General features: G+C 34.8%; 1 protein-coding gene across 1 annotated transcript in view; it reads right to left on the bottom strand.

Annotated features, from left to right (window-relative positions):
- Positions 1-17,637, bottom strand: part of WNK3 (WNK lysine deficient protein kinase 3) — a 156,960-nt gene that overhangs the window by 112,507 nt on the left and 26,816 nt on the right. Inside the window, exons 3-4 of the mRNA XM_057538051.1 lie at positions 1,690-1,862; positions 694-914 (exon numbers count right to left, since the gene is read on the bottom strand). Of these exons, the coding sequence (XP_057394034.1) occupies positions 694-914; positions 1,690-1,862 (394 nt within the window). The remainder of the gene's footprint in view (positions 1-693; positions 915-1,689; positions 1,863-17,637) is intronic.

The raw sequence follows: 17,637 nt of genomic DNA, 5'->3' as shown, positions 1-17,637 counted from the left end.
CACCAAGATCACATTCCCTTTGCCATAAGGATTACCTGAGTTAATTTCTGCTCCCTAAAAGCATATATATATATATATATATATATATATATATATATATATATATATTTATACATATAATATACATATATATACACATATAATTTCCTTAACTTAATTTCCTTAATTGTACTTAATGAAGTACAATTTGCAATGTTCAAAATTAGGTAATGATTACCAAAATCTGTTTTTATTTCTATCCTTGTTTTTAGTTATTTAAATTTTTCTGAAGTAGTAAATCCTCTTTCTTAAGTCCTCAGAACCTTTCAATAATATTAAATACATCACAAAAGAAATACACTGGGATGTCTCTAAAATCAGTCAATATATAATAGATATTTCAAAGCAAATTCACATTCTAGACCAGGGGCCAGCAAACTTCTCTGTAAAGGGCCAAACAGTAAATATTTCAGGCTTTGTAGTCTACATGGGCTCTATCACAACTAATTAACTCTGACACTGTAGTGAAAAAGCAACCATAGACAATATGTAAATGAGTGGGTGTGGCTGTGTTACAACAAAACTTTATTTACAAAAATAGGCGGTGAAGCCAAATTTGGCCCATAGGCTGTGGTTTGCTGATCCCCGTTCTAGACATATACAATTTAAAAAATCTGTCTTTACACAACCAACAAACTATAAAATGTTAATCACCAATGACACTTTTAGCAAATGATGTGCGCATTAAGGTGGCTAGTCCTAGATCACCAATCTTCACAGATCCAGTGGGTCCCGTGATGAAAATATTGTCACACTTCAGATCCCGGTGAATAATAGGAGGAGTCCTAGTGTGCAAGAACTGCAACCCCTTTAAAATTTGCCTGCACCAGCTCCTTAAGACCTTTGGTTTCATGACTTTAAATCGTTTTAAGTACCTACACAAAGAAACAAAAACCACATGTAAACAAACATACCTAGCTTACTGTATGAGCACATTAGGGTAAATCATGTAAGCTAGCTGGTACTGTATATATTATGATTGCCATCACTGAGTTATCTTCTATTGTCTGTTATGACAAAAAATTATTAAATCTAAAGCCTCATTCTTAGAGAAGACATCCTACTAAGTTTAGCATTTTTAATTCAAAACAAGAATCATTCTAATCAGAGTGACCTTTTGTGGAATGGCATCAAAAATTTAAAAACAAAGTCCTCTCTACTTCCTAATAGCTGCTTAAATAGAGTCATCAGAGGGTTTAACTATGTAAAATTTTAGTGCAAAGATGCTAGGAAACAGAAAAAGTACATCACACATTTAATAATCACAAATAAGTGGTTATACCATCAAATGAAATACTGTAGTCAGAAACAAAACGATAGACTATAATTACATAGTACTGCTCACTAGATATGTGAATCTGGCCACGTCCCCAACCTTTCATCATCTTCTACAAAATGACATTATATTATCTCTATAATGATTTCTAATTCTAAAATTCTATGATATCCCACAAATATTAATTTCTCAACATTGTATTTTCTAACAAACTTCATTAACATCCAAATCTTTTAACCTGCCCTGAAATATAGTCACTAGATTCAGATTCTACAAATTCTTTAATCAAGTAGTGTTACTTTACAAACAACTTTCGCGACTCCTGAAAATTATTTCCAAATAAAACTCCATTGGCACTATCAGGGTCAACTTACGTCTTTAAGGTTCCTGATGTCATAAGTTCAGTCACTAATACAATACATTTCTTTCCTTTTAATATAGACTCCCAGGAATCATAGAATCGAACTATATTGGGATGTTGGAGACCCTTTAACATCTCTGCTTCTTCCTTGAACCTTTGCTGCTCAGCTTTGGTTAATTTCCGGTCCTAAAATGGAAGATCAAGTTCCAAATTAAAGTCTAGAAATTCTCTTGCACATTTCTAACACCACTCAAATGAGTGCTTTATTTTATTGTATGTATGTGTGTATGTATGTATCTATTTTCACCTGTCAATTCTTTTCTCAGTACCTATAAAATCACTGATATTCTTTGTTAGGTAGTTACTTTGACTCCTCTCATACAGCAAAATGCAGCAGTTGTTACATTTCATAACTATGTTACAAACCTACCTGCATAATAAGTCAATGCCTTGTAAAACAATATCTTTGATGTTAACTAAACTTTTGTGATAATCATTTCACTATATATATATATCTCAAATCATTATGTTGTATACCTTAAACTTCTACATTGTTATATGTCAATTATATCTCAATAAAACTGGAAAAATAAATAATAAATAGTAAATAAAATTTCCTTTGCTGGAAAAGAAAAACAGTATCTCAAAGTGAGAAAAAGTAAAAAATCAAAACAATAAGAAAGTTTCCCTAAGAAATCTCTGAATTTCCACATCTAAAGGATCTATAATGTCAGGGCAGAAATAATCAAAATGTTAGACACCTAGACATTCTGGTTAAATATCTGAATTGCCAACATATTTCCAGACAGAAGTATAAGGTTACCAACCAGTGAAAGACCAGGCAATGGACCTCTAATTTGCTACCTTAAATACTAGAAGTCAAAGGAGCAATGTTTATAGAATTCTGAGGGAGGACTGTGACCCTAAAATTCTGAACCCAGACAAGCTATCAATCGTTTATAAGGGAAAAATGCACATATTTCCATGAAAAGAGGGACACAGAAAGTATACCACACCATCTACCATTCCTGAAAATAGTACTCAAAGAATTTCAATTAAAATGTGGCCAAATAAAGCCATTAGAAAAGGAGGATATAGCATACAATAAATAGTAAGAAACTTCCAATAATGCTTATTTAAAATGAAGCCTAAGTAATTGTGGCTAATATGGTTGGTAAAATTTTCTAAACAGTAATTAAAATAGAAGATATATGCAGTTGACCTTTGAACAACACAAGTTTGAACTCCACAGACCCACTTACACATGGATTTTTTTTTCAATAAATACTACAGTGCTACATGATAGGTGGTTGGTTGAATCCTTGGATGCGGAACTGCAGATATGGAAAGCCGACTATAAAGTTATCATGAATTTTCAACTGCTCAGGGCCAGCACCCGTAACCCCCACGTTGTTCAAAGGTCAACTGTAATGCAAAAAGGTAAGTCTGGAATTAAAATTCCAGATTATTTCATTAAAATCTAATAGAGAAGGAAGAATAAAAACAATTTCTGTCTTCTGCAAGGGGGAGCAAGAGAGAAAGGAGTGACAGAACTATTTTAAGCTTTGATGCTGATAGAGAAATAATCAAATATGCTAGTTAAAAATTTAGGTATGATTTCCATTTCAGGATGGTTGACAACATATTAAATTAATTCCCATCCCTTCCTAAACCCCACCAAAATGAAAAAAGAAATATATAAATAAATCCACAGTAGTGTTTGAAATATGAGAAGGGTTCAAACAAAAGATTTTTTTTTTTTTTTTAGTGTCTGGACTGGGTCCTATCTGTAGACATTCAGATTTAATTGCTGCGGGGTGCGGCTCAGTCATCGGTATGTTGTTTTTTTTTTTTTAATTAATTAATCTATTTATTTATTTTTGTTGGCTGTGTTGGGTCCTCGCCTCCGTGCCAGGGCTTTCCCTAGTTGCGGTGAGCGGAGGCCACTCCTCATCGCGGCGCGCGGACCTCTCACTATCGCGGCCTCTCCCGTCGCAGACCACAGGCTCCAGACGCGCAGGCTCAGCAACTGTGTGTGGCTCACGGGCCCAGTCGCTCCGCGGCATGTGGGATCCTCCCAGACCAGGGCCCGAACCCGTGTCCCCTGCATTGGCAGGCGGATTCCCAACCACTGCACCACCAGGGAAGCCCAAGATTTTTTTTAAGATAAAAAGTATATACCTTGATAGAATGGGGTTTTTTTATTTAATTATTTTTGGCTGTGTTGGGTCTTCTTTGCGGTGTGCAGGCTTCTCACTGCGGAGGCTTCTCTTGTCGCAGAGCACGGGCTCTAGAGCCCGTGGGCTTAGTTGCTCTGAGGCATGTGGGATCTTCCCAGACCAGGGATCGAACCCATGTCCCCTGCATTGGCAGGCGCATTCTTAACCACTGTGCCACCAGGGAAGTCCCTAGAATGTATTTTTATCAAACTCAAGAGAGTAGAAGAAATGGCAACTTGATAAAAGGAAAAGACTTCTGTTAAAAGAGGTTTTTTTTAAGACTTCATAGTAACCCTAGTTAAGCAGCACACCAGAGCTCTGGCAATTTCATTTTTGGTTATTTACATTATTTCTTGATTTGTATAAGAAAATATGTAAAAGGATAGTCAGTTGCAGCATGGTCTGTAATTGTGAAAAATTAGAAATAATCAAAATGTCAATAACAAAGTTTATTACATGCCAAGCACTGTCCTAAATTTTTTTTTGTATATTAACACATTTAGTCCCTACAACAACCCTTTGAGATAGTCACTACTATTGTCATAGCCATTTTGCAAGTAAAGAAACTGAGGTTAAGGTGGTTAAGTAATCTGCCCAGGATCAAAATGGGTCACAGTATGCTAAACTTGGTTATAAACAAGTAACAGTTAAACGAATGAGCTAGATCTATGTGTACTAATGTGGATAGATCTCTAAGACCTACTGTTGAGTGAAAAAAAATGATCTGAAAGAAAATTTATAATACGATACTTTGTACATAAAAGAAGAACCATCCCGAACAATGCTATGCTTTCTAGTATATATTTAAATGTATTGAAAAAGGACTAGACAGATATACAAATGAATAACTGCAGTTATATCTGGAAAACTAGGGGGAGAAGACTGGCACAGAAGAGTCTTTTCTTCAGATAATGACCATTTAGTACACCCCATAGTCACTCAGTAATATCTTTTACTTTATTGAATATCTCTTATGTAAATATCTAAATTTTAGTCTTCTAAGACTTTACTTTTTAAATTTAACTTCTTTTTTTTTTTAATTTATTTATTTATTTATTTATTTATTTATTTATTCTATTTTTGGCTGTGCTGGGTCCTTGGTTCGTGCGAGGGCTTTCTCCAGTTGCGGCAAGTGGGGGCCACTCTTCATCGCGGTGCGGGGACCGCTCTTCATCGCGGTGCGCGGGCCTTTCACTATCGCGGCCCCTCCCGTCGCGGGGCACAGGCTCCAGAAGCGCAGGCTCAGCAGCCGTGGCTCACGGGCCCAGCCGCTCCGCGGCATGTGGGATCCTCCCAGACCAGGGCTCGAACCCGTGTCTCCTGCATTAGCAGGCAGATTCTCAACCACTGCGCCACCAGGGAAGCCCTAAATTTAACTTCTTAATCCATCTGGAATCCATTTCTGTACATGCAGTATTTTCATCTAGATGGTTAACCAGTTTTGCTAGCACCACTTAAACTATTCTTTTCTCATTGACTTGAAGAACATGTTTGTTGTATACTAAATTTCCAGCTACAATGGGTTCTGCTTCCTTCCACCAATCTGTCTATTCCTATGGCAGTAGCTTTCAGTATGTTTAATAACTGGTAAGACTAAGTCACTTTCCTATTCTTCATTATTTTCTTGGCTAATCTATTTATATTCCATAAAAAAATTAAGATCATTTTTTTCCATTAAAATAAAAGAGAATCAGGAATTCCCTGGCGGTCCACTGGTTAGGACTCTGCACACTCATTGCCAAGGGCCCGGGTTTGATCCCTGGTCGTGGAACTAAATCCCATAAGCTGCTCAGTGCAGCTTTACAATAGCAGCACTGTTTACAATAGCCAAGACATGGAAGCAACCTAAATGTCCATCAACAGATGAATGGATAAAGAAGATGTGGTACATACATACAATGGAATGTTACTTGGCCATTAAAAAGAATGAAGTTAGGGTTAGCTGTGACAAAGTGAGAGAGTGGCATGGACATATATACACTACCAAAAGTAAAATAGATAGCTAGTGGGAAGCAGCCGCATAGCACAGGGAGATCAGCTCGGTGCTTTGTGACCACCTAGAGGGGTGGGATAGGGAGGGTGAGAGGGAGGGAGACGCAAGAGGGAAGAGATATGGGAACATATGTATATGTATAACTGATTCACTTTGTTATAAAGCAGAAACTAACACACCATTGTCAAGCAATTATACTCCAATAAAGATGTTTAAAAAAATAAAAATAAAAATAAATAAAAAGAATGAAGTAACGCCATCCGTGGCAACATGGATGGACCTGGAGATTGTCGTGCTGAGTGAAGTGGGTCAGACAGAGAGGGAGAAATATTGTATGATATCGCTTATATGCGGAATCTAAAAAAAAAATGATAGAAATGAACTTACTTGCAAAGCGGAAACAGATTCACGGACTTAGCGAACTTGTGGTTGCCAGGAGGGAAGGATGGGGGGGAGGGATGATTAGAGAGTTTGGGACTGATGTGTACACAGTACTATATTTAAAATGGATGGCCAACGGGGACCTGCTGTATAGCACAGGGAACTCTGCTCAATATTATGTGGCAGCCTAATTGGGAAAGGAATTTGAAAAAGAATAGATACATGTATATGTGTAACTGAATCACTTTGTTGTGCAGCTGAAACTGGCACAATATTGTTAATCAACTATACTCCAATATAAAATAAAAAGTTTAAAAATAAATAAATAAATAAATAAATACAAAATAAAATAAAATAGAATCCCCTGGAATCTTAATTAGAAACATATATATAAAATTTTGGAGAAAACTGGCATCTAAAAACCATCTAAGAACATGGCTTTCCATTTGTCCAGAGCTTCAGTAAGATTTTTTTTGTGCAGGGCGGGGGTTGGGAGAAAGAGCTGATAGTCTCTCAGCTTCTTTCTCCTGAGCCACATATTAAATTTTATTTTAAATTTTATATCTAGTAAAATTGACTCTTTTTGGTGTACAGTTTCATGAGTTTCAACAAATGCATAAAGTCATGTAACCACTGCCACAATTAAAATACAGAACAGTTCCATCACTCCCCCCAAAAAACTCCCTTGCACCATCCCTTTATAGTCAAACTCTCACCTCACCCTTAAATTCTAGAAACCACTGATCTGTTTATTATTCCTATAATTTTGTCTTTTCTAGAAACTCTTATAAATGAGAAGAAAGCCTTTGAGCCTGGCATCTTTCACTTAGCATAATGTCTTTTAGATTTATCCTTATTTTGCAAGTATCAATAGTTTGTTGCTTTTAATTGTTGAATAGTATTCCACCTATGGATGAACCATAGTCGTTTTATCCATTCCCCAGATGAGGAGCATTTGGGTGATTTCAATTTTGAGTAATTACAAATAAAGCTACTATAAATATATTCATGTACACATCTTTGTGTGAACATAGGTTTTCTTGGGTAACTATCTCAAATAGGATTGATTGGTCATAAGGTATGCTTAACTTTATAAGAAAAAGACAGCAATATATGAGAGTTTCTCTGCATTCTTCATCCTCACCAACAGCTGGTACTGTCAGGTGGCTTTTCTGGTTTGCTTGGTTTTAGACATTCTAATAGTTGTACTGGAGTATGAGATTATGGTTTTAATTTCCTTTTCCTTAACAATATAATTTCCTTATTTAAAGCATCTTCTTACACACTTACTTGCCATATATCTATCTTCTTTGGTGAGATGTCTGTTCAAATCTTTAGCCCATTTTAAAATTGGGTTGTTTTACCTTGTTAAGTTTTGAGAGTTCTTTACAGATTCTGGACACAAGTCCTTTGTCACATATGTGATTTGAAAATATTCTCTGCCAGGGGACTTCCCTGGTGGCACAGTGGTTACGAATCCGCCTGCCAATGCAGGGGACACACGTTCGATCCCTGGCCTGGGAAGATTCCACATGCCGCGGAGCAACTAACCCGGTGCACCACAACTACTGAGCCTGCGCTCTAGAGTCCACAAGCCACAACTACTGAAGCCTGTGTGCCTATAGCCTGTGCTCTGCAACAAGAGAAGCCACCACAATGAGAAGCCCACACACCGCAATGAAGAGTAGACCCCTCTTGCCGCAACTAGAGAAAGCCCATGCGCAGCAATGAAAACCCAAAGCAGCCAAAAATAAATAAATAAAATTAAATATTTAAAAAAGAAAATATTCTCTGCCAGTCTGTGGACTGTCTTTTCATTCTCTTAACGTGTCTTTCATAGAGCAAAATATTTTAATTTTGATGAAGTTCAATTTATTGATTTTTTTTCTTTGGATCATGATTTCGTTGTTATATCCAAGAACCCTCTGCCTAACCAAAATTTCAAAAAGATTTTCTCATATGTTTTCTTCTAGAAGTTTTAGTTTCTTGTTTTACTTTTTAGGTCTATAATTTATTTTGAGTTAAATTTTGTATAATGTATGAGATTTAGGTCAAGGTTCATTTTTTTGAATGTGTGTCCAATTGTTCCTGCAGCTTTTGTTGAAAAGACCATCCTTTCTATGCCCAATTAACATTGCACCATTTTCCTTTTTAAAATCACTTGACCATATGTGTTTGGGTCTATTTCTGAACTCTATTCTGTTCCACTGATCTGTGTGTCTACCTTTTTGCCAATACCATACATGTATTATTACTATACCTTTAGAGTAAGTCTAGAAATCAGTTAACATGAATTCTTCAAACTTCTTCTTTATCAAAATTGTTTCAGCTATTCTAGTTCCTTGCCTTTCCTTATTAGTTTTAGAATCAGCCTGTCAACGTGTAAAAAAATTCCTGCTGGGATTCTGATATAATTCTTTTGAATTCCTAGGTCATATGGAGAGAATGAACATCTTAACAGCAGTGAGTCTTCCAACCAACCCACCCATTTATTTAGATCTTCGATTTCTTTTAACAGTGTTTTTTAGTTTTCAGCATACAGATTCTACACATACTTTGTTATTTATACTTAAGTATTTCATTTTTTGGCGCTACTGTAAATGGTACTTTTTAAAAATTGCAATTTCCAATTATTCCTTGCTACTGTAGGAGATATAATTGGTTATTACATGGTATGTGTCCTTTTGCAAATTATTTTGCTCAATATTACATTTTTTATATTTATGTATTTTGATATGTATAGTTCTAGTTTATTTAACTATTATATAGTATCTCATTAGACAGTTCTACCACAATTTAGCCATTCACCCATTGATGGGCATTTGGACTGATCCAAGTTTTCTTTATTATAAACAATTTTGCATCGCAAATTCTTGGGATGCTTCCTTGCCCTGGTATTAAGAGGGGGAAAAAACAGCTTAAATCCCCTTTCTACATCGTCTAACTGGCCTATTTAACTTTTCTTCTTTTTCTCCTGTACATTTTGGGTTTATATTTTGATTAGGAGTAATCCATTACTTAAGATTTAAACTGTGTTATCAATGTGAAAGGTAGAATCTAGACAGCAGGTATTACGAATGTTCTAAGATTTTCAACTTTGTTCTATATTTGAAATGTTTCATATGAAAATGTTAGGAAAATTTGTTGTCAAATGTGCATATCATATTCTCTTATAATTCTTTTAACTCTTCCAGAGCTGGCTATGTTACATGTCTCATATCTTCTCTTATGTATTTTTTGCCCTCATATTTTCTTTCATCAGGTTTATTAATCATTTTACAGAGAGCCCAAAATATTAGAATTTCATATCTTTATATTTATAATTTTTGATTAATTTCTGTTATCTTTATTAATTCCCTCTTCCTTTATTTTGCTTTCCTTTACTGTTATTTCCCTAATGTCTTAAGATAGGTACTAAATTCCTTCTATCGGGTTGGCCACAGGTTTGTCCAGTTTTTTCCATAAGATGGCTCTAGTAGCACTTAGTAGTCTTTAACTTCATTCAAAACAATTTTGTTAGATTGTATGTGACAGCTGTCATATCAGCGTGCATTTAAACAAAGACATCAAAATTGGTGAATTTTTGTGTAGTAATTTTAATATTGAAGATGGAAGGAAAAAAGCAACATTTTTGGCATATTATACTTTATTATTTCAGGAAAGGTAAAAATGCAACCGAAATGCAAAAAACGATTGGTGCAGTGTATGGAGAAGGTGCTGGGACTGATCGAACGTGTCAAAAGTGGTTTGCGAAGTTTCGTGCTGGAGGGTTCTCGCTGGACGATGTTCTACAGTTGGGTAGACCAGTTGAAGTTGATAGCCATCAAATCGAGACATTCATTGAGAACAATCAACGTTATACCGTGTGGGAGATAGCCGACATACTCAGAATATCCAAATCAAGCATTGAAAATCATTTGCACCAGCTTGGTTATGTGAATTCCTTTGATACTGTACAATAATATGGAGCAGAAGAGATCGTGGGGCAAGCGAAATGAACCACCACCAACCACACCTAAGGCTGGTCTTCATCCAAAGAAGGTGATGTTATGTATATGGTAGGATTGGAAGGGAGTCCTCTATTATGAGCTCCTTCTGGAAAACCAAACGATTAATTCCAACAAGTACTGCTCCCAATTAGACCAACTGAAAGCAGTACTTGACGAAAAGCATCTGGAATTAGTCAACAGAAAACGCATAATCTTCCATCAGGATAACGCAAGACCACATGTTTCTTTGATGACCAGGCAAAACCTGTTACAGCTTGGCTGGGAAGTTCTGATTCATCTGCCGTATTCACCAGACATTGCACCTTCGGATGTCCATTTATTTCGGTCTTTACAAAATTCTCTTAATGGAAAAAATTTCCATTCCCTGGAAGACTGTAAAAGGCACCTGGAAGAGTTCTTTGCTCAAAAAGATAAAAAGTTTTGGGAAGACGGAATTATGAAGTTGCCTGAAAAATGGCAGAAGGTAGTAGAACAAAAGGGTGAATATGTTGTTCAATAAATTTCTTGGTGAAAATGAAAAATGTGTCTTTTATTTTTTCTTAAAAAACGAAGGCACTTTTTGGCCAACCCAACAGTTACTGTTCATTAATAATGAAGACATTTTAGCTGATAAATTTTCTTCTGGGTATAGCTTTTACAATGACTCACAAGTTTTGTTGCAATGTCTTCTTTTTCATTGCTTTCCAGGTAGTTTATACTTTGAGTTTTGATTTTCTCCTTGATCCAAACTTTATCTAGGAGTGTGATTTCTGATCTCCAATTAGTTAAGAGTTTTTTTGTTACTTGTTTCATTATTTATTTCTAATTTTATTGAGTAATGCAGAATATAAAATCTCATTTCTTTTAACTTAAGGTTTTCTTTGGGCCACATATTTAACCAACTTTTTTAGTGGCTTGTAGACCATAAAAATGTATATTCCCCATTTGGAAAATATAAGCTTCTGTATATCCATCAAATGGAGTTTGTGGATTATATAATTCAGTTCCTCTATACTTATTCACTTTTCATCTGCTTGATCTGCACCTGAAATTTCCTACTACAGCTATATGTTTATCCATTTTCCTTTAATCTATTAGAGGTTCTGAATTTAAAATATTAGCCAGAATCTTTTTGGTGCCTATAAGTCTTTATCACAGGTCTTTATCTTCTTAAACTGTGAAGTAAATAACTTTATAATACCCTGTTTAATGCTTTAAGTTTACTTTCTTTCTTCTATGATAGATATTAATATTGGTTGGTACTCCTGCAAGTGCAATCTGTCCACATTTGATATAGCAAAAGATATATTTAATTTTACTCCTTCCATCTTATTTTAGGTTCTTTATTTATTTTACTTTGCTGTTTCCTTTATTCCTGTTAACTTAAAAATATATCATATTAGTTGAGACACAGATGTAGAGAACAGACATATGGACACCAAGGGGGAAAAACTGCGGTGGGGTGGGGATGGTGGTGTGCTGAATTGGGCGATTGGGATTGACATGTATACACTGATGTGTATAAAATTGATGACTAACAAGAACCTGCAGTATAAAAACAAACAAACAAACAAAACAACTAATACTAAACTTTCATTGGGTTATTTGTATGGAAATATGTTAATATAAAATGTTTCAGACATTACATGAAATTTCTAAAAATCTTATATGTTCTGGTATAATGTTATAAGTCATAATTCTAGTTATTACTTTAAAATGTATATCTCAGAAATAAAAAAAAAAAAGATTAACTATGAGTTGAACCTGGATGATGGATACAGAAGAGTTCATTATACTGCTATTTTTGTTTATATTTTATTGTTTTTATTGTTTTCTATAATAAAATATTTTTAAAAATTAAAAAATAAAATATCATATTTTTTTCCTTTTTACTAGTGGTTAGCTTCCTTTTCCTGACACTCAAAATCAATCACTACTAAACTAGTTCAGCAAAGTTGCAGGATACAAAATCAACACTCAAAAATAAGTTGTGTTTCTAGAATATAAAGGGATATCCTGCATAAAGTTGGGAACCCCAAGGGGGATAGCACTGATGTAATGATTAATTATAAATAAATTCACCCTAATGAAAAAGGAAAAAAAAATTGTGCTTCTATACACTAAAATAAATAATCCCAAAAGGAAATTAAGAAAATAATTCCATTTATAATAGCATCAAAAAGAATAAAATATCTAGGAAGAAACTTACCTAAGGAGGCAAAAGACTTATAACACTTAAAACTACAAAACATTGCTAAAATTATAGAAGACATAAATAGAAACACATCCCATGTTTATGGATTGAAAACCTTAATACTGTTATGATGTCAATGCCAAAAGAGATCTGCAGATTCTATCAAAATCCCATTTTTTTGCAGAAATTAAAAAAAAAACCATCCTAAAAAACCCAGAAATTAAAAAAAAACCCATCCTAAAGTTCATACAGAATCTCAAGGGACCTCAAATAACCAAAACAATCTTGAAAAAAGAACAAAGTTGGAGTTCTGGACTTCAAAACTTACTACAAAGCTATAGTAATCAAAACACTGTGATACTGGCATAAAGATCAATGGAATAGACTATAGAGCTAGAAATAATCCCTCATCAAATAGATGATTTTCTACAAGGGTGTCAAGATCATTCAATGGAGAAAGGATTGTCTCTTCACAAAAGGTTGGAGAAACTGAGTATCCATGTGCAAAAGAATGAAGAACTTATAAAAACAGAGAGCAGAATAGTGGTTACCCTTACCTTACACCATACACAAAAATTAACTCAAAATGCATCAAAGACCTAATAACCATAAGAGGTAAAATTATAAAACTTTTATAAGAAAACATAGGGGAAAAATCTTCATGATACTGGGTTTAGCAATGAATTTTTAAGTGAAAGCACACAGGCAACAAAAGGTAAAATATATAAATTGAACTTAATCAAAATTAAAAACTTGTGCATTAAAGGCACTATAAGACAGTGAAAAGGCAATCTACAGAATGGGAGAAAATATTTGCAACTAATAAAATAAACTAATAAAATCTAATAAGGGATTAATACTCAGAATATATAAAGAACTCCTGTCACTAAACAACAACAGCAACAACAATAACAACCCAATTCAAAAATTGGCAAAGGACTTGAATAGACATTTTTCCAAAACAGAAATACAAATGGTGAATAAGCACACAAAAAGAGGCTCAACATCTCTAGTCATTGGAGAAATGCAAATCAAATCCAGAATGAGATGCCACTTCACACCCATTAGGATGGCTATTAAAAACACACACACACATACACACAGAAAATAACAAATATTGGCAAACATGTGGAGTAAATAGAACCCTTGTTCATAGCTGGCGGGAATGTAAAATGAACGCTATGGAAAACAGTATGGCAGTTCCTAAAAAACTGAAATATGATCCAGCAATCCCACTTTCTAGGTATATACCAAAAAGAATTGAAAGCAGGGACTTGAGCAGATATTTGTACACTAATATCATAGCAGTGTTATTCATAATAGCCAAAAGGTGGACACAATACAAATGTCCATCAATGGATGAATGGATAAAACAAGTGTGGTATATACATACAAGTTCAGTCTTAAAAAGGAATGAAATTCTTATACATGCTACAGTACGGATGAATCTTGAAAACATTATGCTAAGTGAGATAACCCAGACAGAAAAGAACAAATATTGTATGATTCCACTTATATGAGATACCTAGAATAGACAAATTCATAGAGACAGAAAGTAGAATAGTGGCTACCAGGGGATGGGAAGAGTGGGGAATGGGGAGTTGTTGTTTTTTTTTAACATAGTCATTGGAGTGCAATTGCTTTACAATGTTGTGTTAGTTTCTGCTGTATAACAAAGTGAATCAGCTATATGTATACATATATCCCCATATCCCCTCCCTTTTGCATCTCCCTCCCACCCTCCCTATCCCACCCCTCTAGGTGGTCACAAAGCACTGAGCTGATCTCCCTGTGCTATGCAGCTGCTTCCCACTAGCTATCTATTTTACATTTGGTAGTGTATATATGTCGATGCTACTCTCTTACTTTGTCCCAGCTTACCCATCCCCCTCCCCGTGTCCTCAAGTCCATTCTCTATGTCTGCATCTTTATTCCTGTCCTGCCCCTAAGTTCATCAGAACCTTTTTTTTTTTTAGATTCCATATATATGTGTTAGTAAGTTTCTGACTTACTTCAGTCTGTATGACAGACTCTAGGTCCATCCACCTCACTACAAATACCAATTTCGTCTCTTTTTATGGCTGAGTAATATTCCATTGTATATATGTGCCACATCTTTATCCATTCATCTGTCGATGGACACCTGAGTTATTGTTTCATGGATACAGAGTTTCAGTTTGGGATGATGAAAAAGTTCTGGAACTGGGTGGTAGTGAGGGTGAACGTACTTAATGCCACTGAATTGTACACTTAAAATGGTTAAAATGGTAAATTTTATGTTATGTACATTTTGTCACAATAAAAATTTATTTTAAAAAAGAGTTAAGGAACTTATAGTATTTGTCTTTCTCTGACATCTCACTGAGTACAATGCCTTAAAGGTCTTTCTATGTTGTCACAAATGGCAGGATTTCCTTCTTTCTCACGGCTGAATAATATTCCACTGTATACGTATACACATCACATCTACTTTACCCATTCTTCTGCTGACAGACACTTAGGTTATTGCCATATCTTGGCTACTGTGAATGCTGCAATGAACATGGGTATGCAGATATCCCTTCAAATTACAAATATCATACATTTATATGTGGAGTCTAAAAATCTGAACTTGTAAAATCAGAGTAGAATAGTGGTTACCAGGGGCTGAGGGGTAGGGGAATGTTATTTCAGGGTACAAACTTACAACTAGTAGAGAAATAAGTTCTAGAGATCTAATATACAGCATAGTGATTATAGTCAACAATACTGTATGGTAAACTTCAAAGTTCCTAATAGACTAAATCTTGGCTGTTCTCAACACAAAAAAGAAATGATAAATATGTGACATGCATGATAAAGGTGTTAACTAACGTTACTATAGTGATCATATTGCAATATATAAATGTATCAAACTAACAGTTGTACACCTTAAACTTACACATTGTATCTCAATTTTTTTTAAAGCCTGAAAAAAAAAGAGTTAAGGAACTCAAAGAACAAAAGCAAGGAACAACAAACTTAGAAGAGAGCAAGTAAACAAGTAAAGTGTTTATGCTTTTCTAGCTAACCTAAAATGACTAATAAATCCTAAATGTCCCTGTAATTAGCTAGGAGTCATTCTCTCATGATAGATCAGCAGATCTACTCTGAAGAATAATGAATAAATTGTGATGCCTTCTGATTAAATTAGCAGAACACAAGTCTTTCATGTACCAAACTAAATTACTCCACTTTATCCTTTGATCCTATGGATCAAAAGTAGTCAGCATTAAGAGTAAACAGCTTTACAAAATTACAACTGCTGTCCCAGACATAATGCTGGAGGTAAAGTCCACTAAAAAGGTATGGCCAAGATCTTCAAAGGTCCACTTCTAATTCAGTGAGAGGAAAGTAAACCTGTCAAACTAGCACCAAAATCAGAGGAAAGTTTTCAGCTACTATAGTAATCCTCCTTTAAACACAGATAGATTGACACACAGACACACACACACACACTCTATTGTATTAATGATAACCACTTTGATAAGGTAATTTTCACATGTCGCCAATGAGTAGAGTTCGTACTCAAGAAAGGAGTGATGAACCACAAAAGGCAAACTAGAGAGCAGTGATAGCTAATGGAGCTGACAGAGTCGGAAAATTATAGTCTACAAAAATGATCCCTAAATCTACTGTCTCCAGTAGTAAGGTCACCAAAAAATTGTATCAAATATCAATTTTTCAGTGTTACAAATATTAATTTATATGGCTGATAAATATAATAGAGGTCAAATACAAATTTACCAAACAGATTTTAACTTATCCACACTTCTTTAAAAAGAAATACTGTCCTCATGTTAACTAAACACTTAATCTATTATAATATACGGAATGCTAAAAATGTATGCAAAACCTTTCCTGAGACAAGGCACAATACCAACATGACTAACCTGCATATGTATTTATTCAAGATAAGAAGTATTTAGTTTCCAAAAGGTAAACTATGGCGTTATCAGCTATGTCTCTTAATGCAAACACCAACAATGAACTACAGAACCAGGTCAGAGGCTATGTGGATCTGTTTCTGCAAACGTGAAAAAAGGAAGAAATCATCAACATTGTTCTAAAAGCTGTATTATAAAATAACTTGTTCAAGTAAAGATGAATGCTATGAAGGCTTCAAAATGGTTCTTAAGTATCAATGAATATTCTGGATAAATATGAGGTTACTCAGTATTTTATCACTAACATTTACTGAATACTCAAACATGTACCATGTGCTTTATAAGCATTATCTCTAATTCTCAACGTTTTATTTCTCAAGCTGAACAGTAGGTACACAATTTCCATTATGTTATTCTTTATTCTTTTTTTGGATATCAGAAATATTTATTATATTTTTCTTTTTAAAAAAAGTGAAAAAGTAAAGCTCCAGAATGCTAAACTGCTTAGCTTGTCCAAGGTACCTAACTGGCACAGGCAAACTGGAACTTAGGTCTGTTGTATTATGAATCCCAAGTACTTCCTAGTTCAAAGCTCTGCCTCTCAGAAACAATATTCACAGTAATGACTACAGATACCTCATTCACAAACCACTTTCCATGGAGAGATATGTGTAAAACTAAATGAAATAAACACACACTAGGGTAATTATAATTTGTAAATGGTAACATCAAAGTATTAATCAAGAAATCAGCATATAATAATCACAGTTTGGCCATATGAGCATGTTAAAGCTTTTAGACCGCAATGGTATGTATTAATACCTAAGGAAAAGTGCTCATCGATGGTGGTAAAGATAACATATGGAAAGGGGGATGAACCACAGACATAACCAGGTTCACCTGTCTTCCAGTACTGTCGAACAAGGAGGATGTCCTCATCCAGTTAGGACCTGAGCATCCAGTTCATTCGGTCAGTATACTGTCTTAGCAGGACACACAGGAACATCTAGTACCTTTGTTCTGACACTGTACTTACTAAGCCAGCTTCTGATTATAATTTAGCTTCCCATGTATCTAACCTACAGACCAATTAGACCATATGACCTAACAACTATATCAGATAAAATTAATTCATTAATTCATTCTAAATTAATAAATTTCTGTCCTAAACCTAGGCATTTGAGTTAGCACAAGTCAGTCTCCCCAACGTGTCCAACCACCTCTGGACACTGACAAAAGGTGAAGGCCAGACATTGACCCATGGCAACACAACCATGAAA

This window comes from Balaenoptera acutorostrata, chromosome X (assembly GCF_949987535.1).
Source record: "Balaenoptera acutorostrata chromosome X, mBalAcu1.1, whole genome shotgun sequence".
NCBI lineage: Eukaryota > Metazoa > Chordata > Mammalia > Artiodactyla > Balaenopteridae > Balaenoptera > Balaenoptera acutorostrata.
Note: the sequence above shows the minus strand (reverse complement) of the source record. Positions and strands in the feature narration are given on the sequence as shown.